The sequence below is a fragment of the Chaetura pelagica genome, unplaced genomic scaffold, assembly GCF_000747805.2.
Source record: "Chaetura pelagica isolate M959 unplaced genomic scaffold, ChaPel_1.0 scaffold70, whole genome shotgun sequence".
In the NCBI taxonomy this organism is placed as follows: domain Eukaryota; kingdom Metazoa; phylum Chordata; class Aves; order Apodiformes; family Apodidae; genus Chaetura; species Chaetura pelagica.
The window spans coordinates 1123169-1143445 of NW_009952265.1; the positions used below are offsets into that span (position 1 = coordinate 1123169).

Genomic DNA, 20277 nt, shown 5'->3' on the forward strand with positions numbered 1-20277 from the left:
TTGTGGAGCTCAATGGCAAGTTGAGATCAGAAGCCCCCTCCCAACAAGAGTCACTTTTCCTCCCCCAAAGCAGAATCCTTCTGCGACCTCATGATCTGATAGAGAGTTTCCCTGAAGTGCTGGTCCCGGCTCAGTCTTTTGGCTGCTTCTTTCAGATCCTCAATATTTTCAGCTTCTGCATGTGAGAAGATGAAGGACTGGGACTGCTTCACTGAAACAAGAGCAGCAGAGAAAGGTCAGAATGCTCTATCAGGGGCACAGACTGAAGACAAAGCTTCACTACAGCACACAAGCCATGCGATCAACATGAGTGAGAGCCTGGCAAGGGATGAGCTAACCATTGCCCTCTTACAGCTTCACCTTACTGTTTTCAGAGGAGGAAAATGCTGACAGCCTGGAAACACACGTTTCTTCTTTACAGCTGCCTCTGATTTAGGGTTCTACATGGAACCTGATCTAACCTTGCAGGTAGCCACTCTGAGCCATGGATTGGATTGGACAACTTCCAGCTGTCCCTTCCAACCTAATTCAGTCTTTGATCAAGCATTCAGATGAAGTCAGCTTTGAGCATGTGTTTTTTTAGGGGCCCAGGACCACCAGAGAAGTTACCTTCCAACACAACACACACGAAGAGACAGGCAATCAGTCTGCACACTCATTGCCTGCTCTCCGGGTAAGGAAGCTCCAGGCTTCTCTGTAGCTCCAGTCTACTACTAGGTCATATTAAATATGAATGACTTTTGCAGACCTTGCTGCTCTGTCAGCCCCACCTGCACAGATCTGCTCCAGGAAGGAGCTGCCCGGTACCTACAGTCGTTCCACGAGGAGCTGGTTCTCCGGCGGTGGAAGCGGCAGCTCTTGATGCGCCGAGTGGCAGCCTTGTGGATGTACACGGAGTTCTTCATGATCACGGGCATCTTGGCCTCCAGCTCCGCGTTGCGGATGCACTCCTCAAAGAACTCTGAGGAGAAGAAGAAGCTACTGAGAGCAGCAACGACAGGGACACTTCAAGCAACAAACCAGTCACAAGGGACCGCACTCACGCGTAGGCACAGCCAGGTAATGACATTCAACATCTCCCAAGCTCTTCATGGAAAATGGTCCACAAAGCTCTAAAATATCATCAGAGTCAACAAGTTCAAAATGACAAAAACCCCCAGTCCCCCCCAAACATGTACTGCATTCCCCATCAGTCTTTCCCACAGCTGCTCACGATTCCCCTGCCAAAAGCCTCCGATAGAAGTTCTCAACTCTCTTGCAACAGGGGGTCTGGAGCCTTGCTCATTGCACTTTCTTTGAAAGACTTCTAAAACCAGGCAAGTCTACCTTCAGAAAAGCTCTGTGCAAAGCTCCATATCCAAACTCTTGACAATGTTATTCTTTCCCAATATGCCAGACAAGCTACTTCTCCTTGCCTATTTCCCTTCTTATGGTCTAACTGGCATATCTCCTGCTATTCCAGTCTCTGTCCTCCTGTCTGTTGCTGGGCCTTGGCCATTCAGGGGGCTTATGTGCATCCCAACTTTTACATGACAGGGCAGAACTACAGGAATCACTTGGAAGGACTGAGGTAATCAGTGCTGGGACTGATGTTAAGAAAACACTGTTAGTCCCTCCCTTTCTGTAGTTTTGCCCATCACTACATTTTTAATATTTTGAAGAAAACATCACTCAAAATCTAAGATTAGAAATGACTGTCAGGAGACATTCAGTGCCAGGGGTTACACACTTATGCCCTGTGCAGGTAGCTCAGCTCTAGCTGAATGCTGAGCTCAGCACATCCACTTTAGCTCTGCTTTCTTACCATGGCTCTGAGCCAGTGGGATAAAGCTCAGAATCATGCCTTTCAGAAACCTGATGCAGAAATTACTGAATAGTACTTATTTTATTTACATATATATGTATAAAATATAAATATTTATTTTATGTATAGTGTGTATATATATACTATTTATATATGTACTTATACTTCTATATGTAACAGTGCTCAAAATGCCACAGTACTGTTTGATTTTTCTACATTGGCCCAGTACATCCACCTTTCACTGAACTTTCACTGAAGCCTTAACTACCCAGATACAGCATCTTTGTAACACATTCCCCCTGCACTATACACGAAGATGGAAAACGAGCAAGATTTAATCCAGTTGGAGCTGCTAATGTCAGTTCCCAAGTCTGACTCAAGCCAAATGCTAGGGCAGTGCCCCATCTTCCAAATAAAAAATAACATTAAAAAAGAAGTAAAAATATAGGGATAAGCTGTGAGGAACCTGAGCCTTAACACTTGGCCTGTGGACTGCAGTCATCTCAGCACAGCAGTGCTAGGCTGATGCAGTGATTCAGCTCTGAGCAAGGATGGAAACTTCACCTGCTGGGTCACCTACCAGCACGTTGCTACAGTAACCACGATGGTCCTTAAACTGCTGATGCTCTTGTAACCAAGGCTGAGAGATTACCTGGAGGGGTAATCCCTATTTGACGTTTTGGAAAGCATTTGCTAATCTGTTCCCCATGTTTTGTTTTTTTTGTTTTGTTTGTTTTCCACCCAACAGAAAAGCTGGAGTAATTTTGCCCTTTGAGGGCAAAACACCAAGTGCCTGCATAACACATTCTGGCTCCTCAAAAGGGAGGTGTGGTTGAGGTACAAGGAGCTGGAAGAGCACGATACGTGCAGCTTTGCTAATTTGGGAACTTCTTTTTGTGTCTGGGAAGATGAGTAGAAATATTTCCTCTCTCAGAGCTTCCTTAGCAGTAGAGAGGATGGATGACTGACGTACTTCTCAAGTTACTGACATCTGCTTTCATCTTCTCCTCCTTCTCCTTGTTGCGATCCAGAGAATTTAAGCCCTGCTCCAAGCTCTGCAACGCTTCCTCAGCTTCTCTCAGTCTCCTCTCCAGATCCATCCGTACCTTCACCTCAGCCTAAGGACAATAAACATTGCTGAAAAACAGCTTTTGTCTCAATAACCATCCTGCTAACTCACAAGGGCTGTGAGAGACCCACCAAGCAGATGAAAATGAAAAGACAAGGAAACCAGCAGAAATACTGTAAAACAACATAAAAAAGTTGTTCCTCATGTGTTCAGACAGAATCTGAATTTGAAGTCCAGATTATTTTAGTAAAATGCTTTACTCCTTTCATTTTCACAGCTTCCCTCTCATGGTATGGAACACATGGAATCAGTGATGGTATTTCAACATGTGCATCTGTGCTTCTATGAGTACTTGCAGCTGAGCAGGAACAATAGGACATCTCTCCAGCTGAGATGGGCTTGAGATAAAGGTGGCAAATTCCCACAAAGGGGTGTACAGTACTTAGTTTCAGAAAGAAAACACAAAAGAAGTTAGAAATAAAGGATAATAACAGTAGTAGCTTAGCAAATGAGACTAACAAATACCACTTAGGTCATCTTAGCTTTAGTTAGGCCAAGTGAAAGGTTACAGGGTAAGAAAACCTTGGAAGTGCGGGAAAAAGAAAAATTGGAAGGTTTTTGACTAAATATTTGTAGAAGGATGTTGAGTGTCAAACAGCCAATAATAAGCATAAGCTTTTCATTATTTAGATTAAAATATAATATAATAGTCTTCATTCTTGATTGTGTCGACTTTCCTCTTTTACTTTTCTCCTCTCCCTCTGCCTTTTGATGATGCTTTCACAGTAGTGTATGAAAATACTTTTACTGAATGGGTTAATCGGGCCTTAGAATGAGAAAATGCAAAGTGCTACAGAGATGCAACAGGGCAACTTCACACGTTACCACGATATGAAGCACAGCACATGAAGACTTTTGATCCCCAAAATGAAACCAAAACAAAACCAAGTCTCCCCCTCGATAGGGGATGAACTGAAAGGGAAAATGAGAGAACTGTGTGCCCAGGGACAGCAATATGTGACATCCATGGGGATACCTTGAGGTCTCTCTCCGTCTGCTGCTTCTCTGCAGTCAGTTCCAAGAGCGAGTTCTGCAGCGCTTGCGACTGGGAAGAGTAAAACGCCCGCTCCTCCTCCAGCGCTCGGGACCGCTCCTCATTCTCCTTCATCCTGGCGCATGGCACAGCAAAGGAGAACAACCATTCCCACTCCAGCACAGCTCCAAGGAAGGGAGAGGCTCATGGGGCATGTTTAACTCCCTGGCTGCCCTGAGCTAAGAGGCGCTAACAGGAGCACTGTCTGCGTTTCCCTTCAATAGCATCGGCATTGCTGCAGAAAGGCAGGTGGACAGTTCTCAGATCAGCCTCCAGATGAGCTGCAGGGGCACCAAACACTTCTTATGGACAAGCCCAATGGATTCACTTGCATAAGTCCTAATTTGAAAGAAGCACGCCCAAGCAGCAGCAAGGAGTTCAGCTGCCCTGCCTCGCTCCATCCCCTTTGAGGCATTTATAACCTGAGTTCCTGCCATGGGAATCAGACAAGCTTCCAGACTTGTCTTGTGTTGGCAACCAGAAAGCAAGTCAGCAGATAGCCACATCATTTGGCACCACTAAGCTGGAGAAGGGCAGAAGAATCCTCTTCCCTTCACCACACCCAAGAATGGAATTTCTGAAGGACCCTGCCTCTCTGCAGGTCTCAGGATAAACAAGGGAGCAGTTTTGAAGTGATCCTCATTATAATGTCTGGAAATATTTATCCATACCCTCTCTGACTGCCTCCCACCATCTCTTTTCCCACTACTCTCTTCACATTGGATGGCATTTTGCCCCACATCCCTGTCTCTGACACCACTGAAAGAGACCTTGCCCTCACTTCACCTCTTCTCTGCCAGGAGTTTCTCCTCAAGAAGTTGCTGCATCTTCTGTTCAATCTGTTGCAGGCTGCAGTGCAGTCCCCAGGCAGGGCTTTGTTCCTTGCTGGGACTGGTTGGAGGTGGGAGCTGGGTCTCATTTTCTTCCAGCATATCCAGCATTTGCTGCTTTTCCAGGGAGAGCTCCTTGAAGAAGGACAGAGATTGTGAGTATGAGCCAAGTCTAACATTTCTGCTCTTGTTCCTGCCTGGCTCCTCCCCATTGAGTCCCTCCATCCTTACCTCCACATTCCTCGTTCAGGTTAAAAACAGGAGTAAGAAAACGTGGTTTTTCCTTCCTACCTGCCGTTTCAGGAGCAAACCTCCACCATAGCCTTCACTATCCAAGGGGGCAAGGACCTGGGGACTCCTTTGACATGATATGGATGTCCTTTGACACAAGGACCTAGCTCAGAAACCGCAGCCTTGTGCTTCTCTAGTGCCTCACCAATGTGGGCAGCTTCCCTGCCTTGCCTCTTCACCTTGCTCCTCAGTCAGAACTAGAGGTATCCCCTCTGTAGTACTTCTACCTACAAGGCAATGGGACATACCATGCTGTTTTCCTGTGAAGTGTTTGGTCCATTGTACAACTACAGCATGAATGCTCCTTTCCTAGCTTTCAAGGCCTTTCATACCCATAACTGTGGGCAAGAAGAGTTCAAAGGAAAGTCTGCAAAAGATTTTTGGATGAACTTGCAGGATCCAACACAAACATTGAGAATGACATTGGGCTTCAGCAGGCCAGCTGCATGCAAATTTCACAAACTATATGCACTTAGGAAAGCTACTGTCCCCCAGTCCACCAGAGTGATACCAGACAAAAAAAAAGGGTTTAATACATCAACACTCTCTTTCCTAAATTCTCACATGCTATGATTCTCTGGGAACTATGCTCCCTTGTGCTACTTCCACTAGAGTTTTGGCAAGTTAAAAAAAATTAATCAGAAATATTTTTACAGAATACAGAACTACAGCCACGTTGGCTGGAAGGGACCTCTGGTAGGCTCTAGTCCAGCCTCTTGTTCAGAGCTGGTCTGTCAACGCAGCAGGATATGGTCAGCAGTGACTTTCCACAGTCAAGTTGTGGAAATCTTTCAGGATTGAGACTTCTCAGGCTCTCATGGTGCCTGCTAGGTCAGACCTACCTGTCTGGTGAAAAGTCTCTACCTAGTGTTCAACCTGAGCTTCCCAAACTGCAACTTATGGACATTGTCCTGGCAATGCTGAGGAAAGTATGGCTCTGCTGGGCTGTGTGTCACTTCTAGTCCTTTTCTGAAGGGAATTTTTGCCTTCATATCAGCTAACAAATGAATCTTCTCATCCACATGGAGCTTAACTCCAGCACTAGTGGATGCTAGATTAATTCCACGGGACAGCATTGCTTTCAGCCCTGGTCATTTCTCCTGGATTGTTCCCAAAATGCTGTCAACCCAGAGGGGAGAAGAGGTCACTCACCTCTAGGGTTTTCTGTAAGGATTCTGTCAGGCTTCGCAACTCTTTCTTTTCTTCCTCCACTCCCTTAAGGGAGCGGGCTGTGAGCTCTAGCTCCCTAAAGAAGCAAAAAGGGTGAGAGCTGTTACAGGGGAGCACTAGCCCCACATACCACACTCAGACTGCACAGGCTGTGGATCTCTCAGCACGGGACCTGCAACCCATGGTTGGTACAGGCAGCCCTAGAGAGTCAGGACTAGGCCAGCAAGCATCAAGCCTCGAACACACTACAGATGTCCAAGAACTTTACTGTGCCTCCTGATTGTCAAACCAAACCCAGCTGCTTCTCTAGCAAGGGCAGGGCCACAGTTGCAACTGGAAGAGCTCAGACAAGGTAGTCATATCTAAGGTGTAGGTCTATGAAAATAAAAACGTTTGCAAAACCATACCAGCTTTTCCTGAGATGTTACTTAAGGAGAGAAAAGGAAAACAAAGAGGGCAATGGTAAAACATGCACTTTCAATACTCAGAGCAAAGCATTTGGATCCTTTCCTTCAAAATACATTTGCTACAAGTATTTTGCTCAGTGTAACTCTACAATGACAAAATTATTCTTGGTGAGTCAACTTCAACATCCACCCAGTGTCATTCAGCTGATGGTGGAAGCCAGATTCAGATGTTTGGAGCCTCAAACAAGTTGCTTCTCTGAAATCCTCTAGCACCTATCCATTGCCATGCTATTCTGGCTAATCCGGGATTAGCTCATGTCCCAGCCCATTGAAAATGAGGTTGCTGGAGCCCTGAACACAAAATGAAACTAAACTGTATTCTGCTGGTCACACAAATGATAGCAAGGGCAGGTAAACAGATCTCAGCCATTCCTGTTTTCATCCATCTAGCACATATCTCCTTCCTACACGCACAAAGTAGGTGAATTTTATTAACTGTTTTGATTCACCACCACAACACTCCTACCCAGCACGGGAGTGTGTCCTCCCCCTGCCCTGGGCAGTTTGCTCCCTCACCGTCTGATCTGCTCCTGCTCCAGCCGCAGCTCCCGCACCACCTCTTCAAACCGCTGCTTCTCTGCTTCCAGGACCTGGTTCAGACGCTCGAGTTCCTGGACAGAAAAGGAAGACAGGAATATACTCTACTCACAGTTAGGAAAGGCTTCCCTGTTAGCAATGCCAGTGACTTTTAACCACAGCTATGTAGAGCCACAGGGTGGCTGATTCTACCACACTTTCGTCAAGGGGCAATTAGAAGGGATTGAAGGTTGGTTGAGGATTTCCAGACATTCAAAAGTCCCAGCCAGGTTACCAGACATCTGGCAATCCCAGACGTGCTCCCTGCACAGATCAGATCTGCTGCATGTATACAGAAGGCCCAAAACTCCCTGGAAAAGATGGACTCAACATGCCCGTGCCACCTCCAGGCACCCACACTTGCACATACAGGAAGCCCAAGCAGGAATATAACAGTCCCAGCACTGCTGCACCTGAAGTGTGATATTTCTTCTAGCTCAGCCTTCCTTCCCATCCCCACTGGCACAGGAACATATGAATCTCATGGTTACAGCTCTGCAGAGTTTAATCAGCCTGCCACTATCTTTGTGCTAATAAAACCATGCTTAATGAGCACTGAAAACCACAAGCTATCCTCAAGCTGTGAAACAAGTCTCTTGCTCTTCTCTAGAGGGAGCAGCTGTACAAAGACCCACTGCAGATGGAGGGAGACAAGGACAAAGTATAGCAAGGGTCCTGCTCCTGGTCAGGTCCCCTTGCAGATATACTGCCTCAGCTGTTGGCAGAACCCCTGCTGCAGGCCCAGGCAAGTCACAGAACAGCACTGATGTCAGATCAATTCATAACGAGGCTCTTGCTCCATGGTGCAGATACATGGTTCAAGCTACTTTCCCAACATACACACTCCTCTGAAGCCTCCAGGCTCAGAGCATGTCAGATTGGCAGAGCTCAGTGAGCTATGTGATCATTTCAGCATCAACAACAAACTTCTTCATACCAGCCTGGCCCCATCTGCTCTTTGTGGGCAATGATGGTCATGGGCATGGCTTTGTAAGAGCAGAGATTTGTTTCAGGGTCTCCAGATAAGGGCATTTCCCTCCCTATGGCTGTGGATTGTGCAGCAGGCTCTCTCACCAGAAACTCACGTCTCCCTGCAAAGGCAGAAGCAGCTCAGCCCTACAGGAGTGTCCAAGCTACTTTTGGACTTCAGCTCTGCAGAAATGTGCCGAGGGAAAACAGGCCTGAGAAGCCAAGGTCAGCATTGCTGTCTTTTTGATAAGGAGGGGCAACAGTCATTCAGGAATAACTGGAAAAGAGGGCATGCAGCAATTTTCAAGGTTGCAGTGTAGTGGTCTACATGCATGCAGGCTTTCCCACCATGTAATAGGACAATTCATTTGCAAAGCTATCTTTCAATAACTTTGTGATGGTGCTATCAAAACTGGTATAGATTTGGTGCAAATATGAGAATGAGCTACTTTTATTATATTAAGGAAATATAAGTTAGGAATAATTTGGAAAACAATAAAAAAACTCATTAAATTAAGGTATAATAGTCACATCTAAGGGAATGTTCTCTTGGGCTTTCCTTAGTGCAATGTTTACAATTTTCAGCATTTCTGGTGTCTCCAAAGAACAAAGCACATTGCTTTTTGCTGCTCCTTATTTCTCACAAAGGTATCTTTACACTAGAACCATGTCAGGTCTGTTTATTTACTTCCTAACTGAGGATACAGACAGGTTGATTGCCAGAGACCTCTTGAATCTACAAAATAACAAGTGTTAAATTCAACACAGTGAATATTAATTTAATCAGATCTTTCTCCTTGGTCTTCTTGGAAGGCTATGCATGCCGTGCAAAAAGTGCCTGGGAAGGGGGGCAGGGATACACCTCCAGGACCCACCCCATGGCACAGCTCTTACTCCTCTCTTCCTCCAGAGGTTGGCTGGAGACTCTTTTCACTCTGCAGCCTCCCTCCCTGAAACTTGGTGTGCTCTCAAACCAAGAACTCCTAACTTCCCAGCCCTGCCACATGGAAGACGAAGAGAATTGGCTTGTGAGGAACACTCACCTCTTTTTGCTCCCTTTGCAGACACAGCTCTTCTGTTTCTTCCATTAGCTTATCTGCAAACACACACACACAAAGGCCATGCAGAGAAAAGCAATTTCTGTCCAGGGGATATTTATGAGTAGGAAACACTGACTGTTTGGAGTTTGAAAACACAGCATTCCCTGTTGCTTTGGGAGGCTCCAAAGCCTGAGATGGCACTAATGGGATGTTCTGTAACTTCCCTCCTGCCAGATATCTTAATAAACTAAACCACCATATTGCTGTGTACTCCTGCTAAGGTTTCCTCTTGATGTTCTTAACAAACTAATCTTCATCATGCTCTAGCTGAATCAGGAAAATATCCTTATCTCTGCTTCACACGAGGAAGCAAAGGTGCAGAAAGGTTAAGTGGGTGCACAGGGTGACACATGGCATAGCAGCCATCGGTTCTCCTCCTGCTGTTCAGTGCCCATCTCTACCTGCCCAGCGTATCCCCCTCTCCTTCAGCTGCCTGGGTGTCACTGCCAGCTCCCTATTGACACTTTGGGATGTCCCAGAAATCAATCCCCTAACTTGGCCACAAAACTTTTAGCTGTTAAGAATAGTCCCCCTCACCATCAGTGATATGTGCCCACCAGAGACTCTGCTCTGACACTCACACTGTGACCTGATGTACCTACCTCCTGCCACGCTCCAACCTTAAGCAGAGGCTCTGCCTTAGGCAGCTCCTGGTCATGCTCCCAGGAAGCCAGGCAGAAACATGTCCCATAGCTAGGCCTGGGGTTTAGCTCTCAGCTCTGCCACCTGGCTGCCCTGTGAGCAGAACACATTCGCTGTAGCACTTGGTGATTAAGTCCTCTTGTACCAGGCGAAGAGGATGCTCCTGTTTCCTCTGCCCTGAGGACCTGAAGAGGTTGCTGCTGCTGGCAGGGTTACTGCTGCCAGGAGGAATGCAGACCTCTGCCTCTTGCCCACAGCAAAGCTCCTGGTGCCAGTGCAAGACTGTGAAGTTACAAAAGCTCTGCTGACCACCACTGCTGCCTTTCCTTCCCACTTCTTACCAGGAACCAGCACAGTGGCACTGTAGTTACACAGAGGCTTTTCTACCTTCCCTCTTCTGCCCCTCCTGTGGGAGCCAAGCCCAGGGCTTGATGGGCTTCTGCAAAGTCTCTGCCTGAGAGAAAAACCTGGATCCCTGCAGGTGGAAGGTAACTCTGGAGGGATTCAGGGAATTCCTCAGAGCAGAGTTTGCTCCCTCCAGAGAGCCTTGAGCTGCTGCCAGGAACAGTGCTTGACATCAAAGCTTAACTGCAGGATGGGCACAGACCATTGAAGGTAAGGCTAATGAGGCAGACTCCTCAGCTGTTATAGAGGAATAAATAGACAATTGCTGTCAAAAGGAAGCAACTGTGACAATTGACCAGCTCTGAATGTTCTTATCTTGGACAAAAGGACCCACTGAAATATATTTTTTATATTCCAAATATCTTCTGTTTGCTGTGGAATGTGTATTCCTCCATCACCTTGTCTTTTTTTGTACTGCAGCCCTCCTTGGTCTGCTCTAGTGATTGCAAAATAATGTTTTGGCAAAACTTTCCTCATCACAAATTTCCTCCTGTCTCTTCAGGTCTTCCTTTCAGTACTGCCCTTTACCCCTTTGTCAGGTGTGGAACCAGTCCTCCCTGCCTGCCTCATAGACAAGCCCATCCATCAGCTCACGTGTATGGAAGGGTGGCGAGAAGGAAGATGCCTTGATATTTATTATGATGACTGTTCCATGTGAGACCATATACTGAGATCACGCCTCACCAGCATGGATGTAGAAAGGCAAAAGAGTCTTCAAGATTCCTCCAGTGATTTGATGATTAGGAGTAGATACTACAAGCCTCTGCTCAAGATGTCACCAACCTGAAGCCACCAAAGTTGCTGCTAGCTTGTTTAAAGCTTTTGACTGTCCAGACAAGTCACTGGGCTCACATGTGTGACCAGCAGCCCTCAGGTCAGAAGGGTCCTTACACCTTATGGCTTTTGGAATTCAAGAGTTTCCTACCTAAATATTCCTGTTTCTCCTTGGCCAGCTGCAGTCCTTGGGCTTCCAGGCTCTCAATCATGGCTTCTCCCAGCTGGGCATTCTTCCAGGTCCTGGGGAGAGCAGACACAAAGCAGACAATGTAAGAGAGCTAAGGATCCCACAGAGCTAGGCAAGGGACTCAGCCTAGCACTCTACCAAAGAACTAAAGCACACAGACTCACATCAGCTGGGGCAGCAATTCTCTACATTTTTTTCCACATCTTAATTGAAGTAATTGTCTTTCAGCATTTTTTGAAAAAAAATAATATATTTTAATACAGGAGCTGTACAGCTATTTTTTTTCCAGTGTTTTGGAAATTTCTACATTGAGCTTAGTCTTAAAGACTCTCCAGACCAACCCAGCACATGCACAGCCTCCAGCTACAATGGGATGTACCTGGAACCCATTAAATGGATCCTGACAGATTTTTAACTCAACTAACTTCCCATCTGATTGTGACATTATCTACAGCCTTTCCAATATGTTGCTGCCATAGCTATTCTTCCCCTTCAAAAAATCACCATTTATTGACTCCTTCCCACAGCCTTCTATCTTCAGCCTTTCTGGTATCCATTATCCATCCTGGAACTAATCTATCCATCCTCTGCTAAACTTGTAAGCCACTAGGATTTGGTGTCTGGCCCTACACTGTGAGTTAAGTGCCTCTCACAGAGACAAAAGTCCGACAAGATGCTTCCAAGTAGGGAGAGTTAGAGGAAGGAGGCATATTCAAAGAGCACCTTGTGTTACTGTAGAGTTACCTTGTGTTGGCCAGAGGATCTCACGGTCTCTTGAACACATTATGAAACTAAGCTGCAAAAACTACATGTGGAGCAGATGCCTATTACTGATGGAGTTGATGGACAGGGTAGATGTTAATACAGATATTAAATACCAAGGACACACAAATCAAAAATGGAACCAGAAATGGAGTGTGCTGTTCACTTCTATTCATGTTCCATTAGAAAAAAAAACAACAAAAACGACACACATAAAATGTGTATGTAAAATTAATCCCAATCTATTTATATAGATGCACATACAGGAACAACAATTACTGCCCAGAAATTCTGCCATCTTTGTTAAATCCTAAGGGACTTCATGAATATTGAGTATCTGCAAGCCTTCCTGTACAAGGCCTCTTTGTGAGCCATTTGAAATAGTAGCTTTTCAGAAACCATTAAGTTGGCAACCTCTTTTAAAACAATTCCAAGGCAACCTGTACTTCATCTCTTACAAAAAGCCAGACAAATATATTAAACATACATCACCCCAGGGACCAGGCAGCTTGCAGCTCCAGCAGCCCAAGCACTGCCTTGTGCTCTTTGCAGGCAGCTGGGTTTCCTTCCAGCTAATGAGCATCTAGGATATTTCTGAAGTGCAGAGGAAATTAGAACGCTAATTAAAAAGGTGATTTGCTCACAGGTAGACACCTTCATCTTGAGTGAAAAAATATGAGTGTGAATGTGTTTTTCCAGTAACATTCCCTGGTACAGGATAACTGTGACTCCAGAGAAAAAAACAGCAAAAACCTCAAGGCCAGGAGAAGGGGGGAGACGACTGAGTTTAACATGTGCTTGCTGCTGTAGCCAGCAAGGTGTCTGTTTATTAGATTCACTTTTTCAGTGCTCCCTCCGTTCCCCAGCCCAGCAAGATGTTTCCTTGTCTGTAACTCAAAAGTTAACTACACGCACTACTCGACACATAGAACACAAAGCATTTAAGCTTTTATTCACTTTACCTGTTGGAACCAGAGCTGGTGTGTAACTGCAGCAGCAGGGAGTTACAGGCTGAGGGGTGAGCAAGAGCCTTTTTAATACTGTACTTCTTACCAAGTGAGTTTTCATCACAAAAAAGCCACGTTGCTTAAAGTGCTGGAAAGCACAGGGTCAGGAAGTCTCTTGGGACAAGTAGAAAGTACCCTTATTATATACTTTTTGAAAAAAAACAACCCCAAAGCTGTACAGTATCTGCAATTGCTATACAGCTCAAACATCACCTATTGCAGGTCTTTTGCAGCACTGGGAACATCTTTCTAGCTTTGCCTGCATTTTACCTTTCTCAGGAGAGTCTGGAACCAATTTTTGGAGAAACTTAGCACTGCATGCTCTACAGGATACATGTACTGTGCTACGTGGTTTTGTTTTGTTTTTCCCATTGCCCACCAAGTCTACTTTTAACCAGTACCAGGAATGCTGTGTGGATGTAGAGAATGTATGTGTGCCCACTTCCCCAGTAGCAGCAGCAAAAGCTGCTGGGTGGGAAGTTAGCCTGGCTGGCTGGCAGTCAAGGATTTGTGCATTTCCAAATGGTTTCAAGATCTGGCAAGTGTGGTAAGTCCAAGCCACAGCACTTTACAAAGGTGAAAAGACCATTAGCTCCCCTCCTCATTGAATAAGTGATTTCCCAATCAAACGAGGAGGCTTGGGAAGGAGTGAAGAGCTGAAGGCATCACTGAGCCTTCTCTGATGGTGGAGGTAACCAGCAGTTGTGCAGGCACTCCCCACCCCAACCAACCAGACCCAGATGTAAAGAGGCAGCAGGCAAAACTGAAACAAAGGAGAGAGGATAGAGGATGCTTCCCACCCTGGCTTCATTTTTTTCCTCCTTCCTCTATTAAAATCTCAGTCTTTGAAGTTGGTTTTTGTTGTGGGGTTTTTTTGAGAGTGTTGGGTTTGTTTTATTCTTTGGTCAATTTTAAACAACAAGGGAGACTGTAGGATGATCACAATAAGCTGCAAGTGTTGCAGTGCCATCAGCAGTACTATCTCCACCTAGGAACAACAGGGCACTAAAACAGGTTGCCTAGAAAATTTCAGCTGTGTCCTGTAAGCTTTCCTGTTCATTGCAGATCAATTTACTGGCACTGGAGCTGCATTGCTCTTCTTCTCTGAGAAGGAGAGCAGAGGGAAGAAGGTGTCTCAGCCAGGCACAGGTAGTCTGCTGTGTGATAGCAGCCACTGCCTAGCTCGTTTTAAACATTAGTGCTGGAATATTGAAACAAGGACTAGAGAACAGACTGGCTCTGTGAAACAGGCAGCCACACAGGGCTTGCCTGTGAGAACCACTCCTGAGCTGTGCAGTTGTGCTCCTTCCCTCCCATATGCATCTGAAAGATTAAACTGGACCCCAAATTACTGCCCTTGGCAATAGTTAAGTCTAACATTGATGAAGGCAAATGCAGACCTGTGCTACTGAATTAAAAAAACAAATCAAAGGGCTAAATCTGGGTCCTCCCTCTGCTGCAGTGGCTAAGGCTCTGCCTTGCATCTTGTGTCCCATGGGGCTCGTGCTCCCATGAAGCTTCACTGGACAGCTTGGTGTTACAGTTCATACAGAACCATGGAGGTACCAGCTTGCACCAGCACCAAAGCCAGGCTCACTGCAGCAATGCAGAGCTTGGCTTGGACTGATCCACTCTAACAACGTGCTCCCCATTAATTACAAATTAACATTTGCAGCCTCATAGTTGTAGGAATTAACTGAGAGGCTGGCTCTACCACGCACACATGCATGTGCACATGTGTGTACACACTGGTATTACAAGTCAAGCTTGCCTGAAAGAGCAGTTTTTGTCCCTATGGTCACAACAGACCACAAACACAGTGTAATGCAGCCAGGAAGGGCAGAGCAAAGCAGTCATTGCTTCAAGCCTCAGAGCTGAATAGTAGGCTCTGCTCTACAGACTCTGGAAGTCAAATCCCTCTTTATGTGTTACCTCTCCCTGTGCTTGCTGAGATTTAGGAAAAGCCTGCTCTGATCAGGCTCCTGGGTGCTGAGGGATTGCAGAGCTGGTAGCCAACAAACTGCAAATCTCTCCAGCCTTCTCAGCAGCCTGAGAACTCAGTGTTGTATGCACACAGCAACCAGGCCCTCTCACTCCTCTAGGTGGGCTGGAAATGCTTTGCTGACACCTCTCCTGGGCTTTAACCTGGCTCTGCATTTCAGAATTAAGCTGTCTTGAGAAGCCAAATCCTGGCCTGAGCAGTCTAGGATGTGGGCAGAAGGGATGCACACCTCGTGGCCACACAATTGCTTCAGAGCAGTTTCTGACATCTTAGCATGACCAGTGTGACTCAGGAGCACAGGGAGAGGCTGCTGAGGGAGGTCCCTGCTCACCAGCATCATCTAGAGCCTCTCTAGCTTTGTGCCTTGCCTGTTCTGCCCTTACCTTTCCCCAGATTCACAAATCTGCAGTGCATGGAGGTTTTCTGATCCCTGCTGTTGTCAGGCCCATGGACCTTGCTTCCCACACAATATGGACCAGGAGAGCTCCCACTCAGTTCCAGGTCCCACCTCTCTGAGGCGAGAGGGAGGGACAGCACATGCCACTTGGTCTGTCAGCATGTGACAGGTGACAGCCTGGGGTTGTCAGCAAAGAGTCCTACTGCTACCATACCACACACCTCCACAGGAAGCTTTGGGTCATTTTTAAAGCATTCTCATTTAGGGAAAGGATGGGTCCAGGAGGCAAAAGAAGGTCTCACTAGTCTCGGGGAGCTTGTTCGCCTCCCCACAATCCTTCTAGCCAGGCTTCTTCCTCTTTATCCTTCACACATCTACAAGCAGATCAAAGAGAATAAGGAATAGAAAGAAGCTTACACTTTTCCAGACTCCTGTAGCATCTCCAGCCACTGAGCCTGCTCAAACTCTGATTCGGCTGCTAGAACAATGTTACCCTAGAAGAGGGGAGGGGAAAAGAAACCCTGAATTAGAGAGGCTGGTGCCTTATGTGACTCACTCAGGCCATGAACTAGACACAGCTAGCACAGCTGTGGTGGGACAAGAGCCCACCACAGGCTTCCTCCTCCATGGGAGGCATCAGGTGCCTACCACACATTCTTGCTTGGAAAGAGGTGCACATGGCAAGCAGTCATGGGTGGAATAAAATTATGGGACAACATAAGTTCTAAGGTTCCACAATACATGTCTACTGATCTGCTAGTATCATAAGACCTGCAATCAGAAAGAACAAGTTTCCTTGTTGGTTGTCAAAGCAGAAGCAGCAACAAAGCCTTAAGGGAACTTGGGATGCTAAGCCACCCTCTCTCTCAGGATAGGCTGCCCAGAGAGGGTAGGCATATCTTGATGGAAAAGACTGCCAATCCAGCTCTGCTCAGCAGCAATGACATATTCTGTGGTGTTGTTTTTATGTTTGTTTATGTTTTTATGTTTTGGGTTTTTTTATTATTGTTGTTTTTAAAAGAAGTCTACTTACATGGAAGTCTTCATGAGAGATCTTTATGGCATAAGGCATGTTGGGCTCCTCTTTGGGCTCCACAATGCAGCCTGCCAGGGGTATGACACCCTGGGGATAAAGCAGAGCACTCCAATCAGTCAGCAAAGTCAAGTATAACTATTAACCATTAACTAGGAGCTAAACTTTCCCCTTGGTTACTTGTGGGTCCCTGCCCTGGCTATCCCAGGAGAGACAACATACAGTTCCTGAAAAGCAGAGGGACTACCACCACCACCAGTAGACCTCCAAGTGGTGTCTGAAAGGGGGTGAAGATGGCTGTCCTGCATTCAGTGCAGGTTAGGAACAAGCAGAAGCCAGAGCTGTTAGCCCTGCCACTGGCTTTGCCAGCAGGATTCGCAGCCACAATAGTAGTTGACTGGGAGATGGTAAAAAAGTATTGAAGTTATGAACCTGCTGAATCATTAAGGAGCCTGAAGAGGTACTGACATGATTCTTGCTTTTTTGAGGCTTCCCTGGATCTATGAATTTTGTGACTTACCTCTTCTTCACTTGTTGGACCCATGCAGAGCTAAAAAAAAAAGCTAGAAAAAGAAGGACCCGATGCAAGAGCTGCTTACCTTTGGGTGAATGTTGAAGTATTTATTGCTTTCAAAGTTCTTCTTCTCACTCTCAGCATAGTAGAGCAGGAAACTTTCCTTAATGATGAAGAACCTTTAAGGCAGAGAAAGTAAACAAATTCTGCTAGGGCAGAGGCTGTGATTCACAACACAAGAAAACCTTCACCTAACTAAAGCTGCTTTCTGAGCAGAAGAGCTAACTATTCCCATCTAAGCCTAAGGTGAGCTGCCTCACTCCTGCTCGTAGCCAAGTGCTAGTGCTTAACACCAAGTGCCAAATTCAAGTGCTTTTCTGCTTTGTTTGCCACAGCAAGCATACACCAGTGTTGAAGGCAAACCACAGCACCATTTACTCACAGGGGAACAGGGACAGTGGTCTGCATCCAAAACAGAAGCACAGCCAAAGCCTTTTGGCATCTTGACCCGTGCGTGCTCTATGTAGCCCATGTCTTAGATTCAACCTACTGGATCCAACCTATGGGAAGAGAATTGCTCCTTTTTGTAAAGGTCTCTGTCACGCGGGCTAAGAGCAACTAAAAACTTATTTTTGCAGTCTACTCCCTGCCATCCTCTGTCCTCACACCTTGGTGTAAGCCAAAAGGGAAATGTTCCCACCGTAACAGTGAGTTGTACAGCAGGGAAAGTCATCCAGGAGCATCTCCAAGGAACTCTGGAGACAGAGGAACGTTCACAAGAGCATTCACAAGCAGAAATATATTTTATAGGTATTTTAAAGCAAAGCTCCTGGCAAAGTCTCCTGTCACTGACCTTTGGAAATACAAAGGAAATTGAATTGTTTTCCTGCTATGCATCACATTAAAGTGTGCCTTGTTCTGCTCAGTTAGCCTTAGGTATGCTCTGATGAACACTGTATAGTAGCCACAAAATATCACAGCTTCCAGAAACCAAGCCTCTAATTTACTGGGCAATGTCCTCAAAACTAGGATTAGAGGAGTGCCACTTTTAGCTTATTTGGATGTTCAAAATGCCCCTGGGGCATTCCCTCTTCTCTTTGAAAATTGAGGTTGCATTTGCCCTGCAGGCAGTGGTACAGGGGAAAGATACCTGACTTGGCTTACATTTGGTCTAGATCTCTGCAGCACTCAAAAAAGCTCAAGAGCAGCTGAAAAGATGGAGACTAGTTGAGTAGGAGGGTTTCAGAAGAGTAAATGGCAAGAGAAAATGTGTTGCACTATTCAATACATTTTTTGTGTTATGAGAAGAAAAGGATTTTGAAAAGCATGAAGCTGAAAATTAATGAAGAATGCCTTTCTACACTACACAAACCACTGCTGTGTAAACCACTTTCATGTGGTCCTGAGGACAAGAGCTCATGATGAATCTGGAAAGGATAAAGCATTTCTGTGAATGATGAGAACATCCCCAGGACACCCTCCTGCTCCTGGGCAGAAGCCTCCACTGAGAGGATCAAGAAGAGACTTCTCCAGGCAGTGCTTTCCAGTTGTGAGGCCCAGGGATTCCTGCACCTTCCTCTGAAGCCACCATTAAATGTGGGCTATGGACTTAGAGGTCTGATCCTCAAGAGCAATTTTAACACCTCCATGAGCTCATCCCCACCCCAGACCACCCCAGGCCTCTTGTGAAGCAGAGGCCCCATCAGACAGAGACAACTGCTGCCTCCACTACAGATAAGGACAAAAAATTGGTGCCAGTTTAGCTCCTAATGCTAAAGAAAGAATTTTAAACTGGCGGAAAATAATAATAATTAAATAATAACAACAACACAACATATGGCATTACAATATATTATTATGAACAATTATAATTATTATACTCTGGGGAGAGCTTTGCCACTTCCACCAGCTCCTGTCTCTTGCCCTTCTGCTGTGGCTCTGGCAACACAGATGAAATTGCCACCTGCCACGGAAACATGAGCTATGGGCTCACAGAGGGACCAGAAACCAAAGAACGAAGCTAAACTTCTAAATGTATACATCAAATTTGAGCTCTGGACCTACTGTACACATGCTCCAAAATGTTTAAAAGTAACAGTCACTGAAGATCTGCATATCTACATACAGAAATCTTCAGAACCTACAAACACAAGCAGCAACTATTGTGCCCCAAATTTTTCCTTCTCCTCAACTACTCATCTGTACATATTTGTGTTGACAGGAGAGGTGGGGAGAAGAAACCATCTTCCTGCTTCCTCAGCAGGACACTGTCTTCTCATCTGATACTTCAGGAACATCATGGTTGACTGCCTAAGCTCACCTCATGTTCCTGACCACTGCCTGACAAAACCTCTCTAAGCTGAATAGCATGACTCAGGGAAAAATGTCTCTTCTGCACTGTGGATTCAAGGTCTTACCTCTGTGTAAAACAAGGACTGGTATTTTCTTATATATTTGCATAAGTGGCAAAGCCTCCTGCAGCAGGTTCATGGCTGACCCTGGCAAGGCAGACACCAGAGACTTCCACAAAGCAGACGGGGCTTGTTCCTGCTTCCTCCTGTCCACACCATTTCTGTGAGCAGAACCCTTCTGCTTTCCTTTTTCTTTTTAACTCCCATCTCTTGTAATTAACTCTATGACAAAGATTTTGTATAAGTGGCTGCATCTTCACTACATGTCTCCAATGCCTGATTCAACAAGGACTTGACTTTTTAGAGATTTCTGTTACCCCATCTGCAAAAAAAATACAGAAATAATTGAAAGAACAAACAGATTCCTCCTGGTCAACGTACTTGCCCCAGTGGGTCAGAGAGTGAGCGAAACAGAATCAGAGAATCATTATGGCTGGAAAAGAACTTCAAGATCATTAAGTCCAATTGCCTGCCCTAGAACCCCTAACCACTAAACCTTCTCCCAAAGCACCATGTCTACCCATTTTTTGTATGCCTCCAGGGATGGTGCCTCCACTACCTCCCTGGGCAGTCTGTTTCAATGCCTCACCACTCTTCCTGTAAAGACATTTTTCCTAGTATCCAATTTGAACCACCCCTGATGCAACTTGACCTCCTTTCCTCTTGTCCCATCCCTGGTCACCAGGGAGAAGAGGCCAACACCCACCTCCCCACAACCTCCTCTCAGGTAGTTGTAGAGAGCAATGAGGTCTCCCCTCAGTCTCCTCCAGG

General features: G+C 45.9%; 1 protein-coding gene across 1 annotated transcript in view; it reads right to left on the bottom strand.

Annotated features, from left to right (window-relative positions):
• Nucleotides 1-42: 42 nt before the first annotated feature.
• The window catches only part of PLEKHD1 (pleckstrin homology domain containing, family D (with coiled-coil domains) member 1), a 27930-nt gene continuing 7695 nt past the window's right edge, over nt 43-20277 (bottom strand). The window contains exons 2-13 of the mRNA XM_010007669.1: nt 17181-17274; nt 16582-16671; nt 15966-16042; nt 11342-11433; nt 9313-9365; nt 7241-7335; nt 6240-6333; nt 4753-4931; nt 3910-4042; nt 2778-2922; nt 812-961; nt 43-211 (exon numbers count right to left, since the gene is read on the bottom strand). Coding sequence (XP_010005971.1) covers nt 51-211; nt 812-961; nt 2778-2922; nt 3910-4042; nt 4753-4931; nt 6240-6333; nt 7241-7335; nt 9313-9365; nt 11342-11433; nt 15966-16042; nt 16582-16671; nt 17181-17274 — 1363 coding nt within the window. The 3' untranslated portion in view covers nt 43-50. The remainder of the gene's footprint in view (nt 212-811; nt 962-2777; nt 2923-3909; nt 4043-4752; nt 4932-6239; nt 6334-7240; nt 7336-9312; nt 9366-11341; nt 11434-15965; nt 16043-16581; nt 16672-17180; nt 17275-20277) is intronic.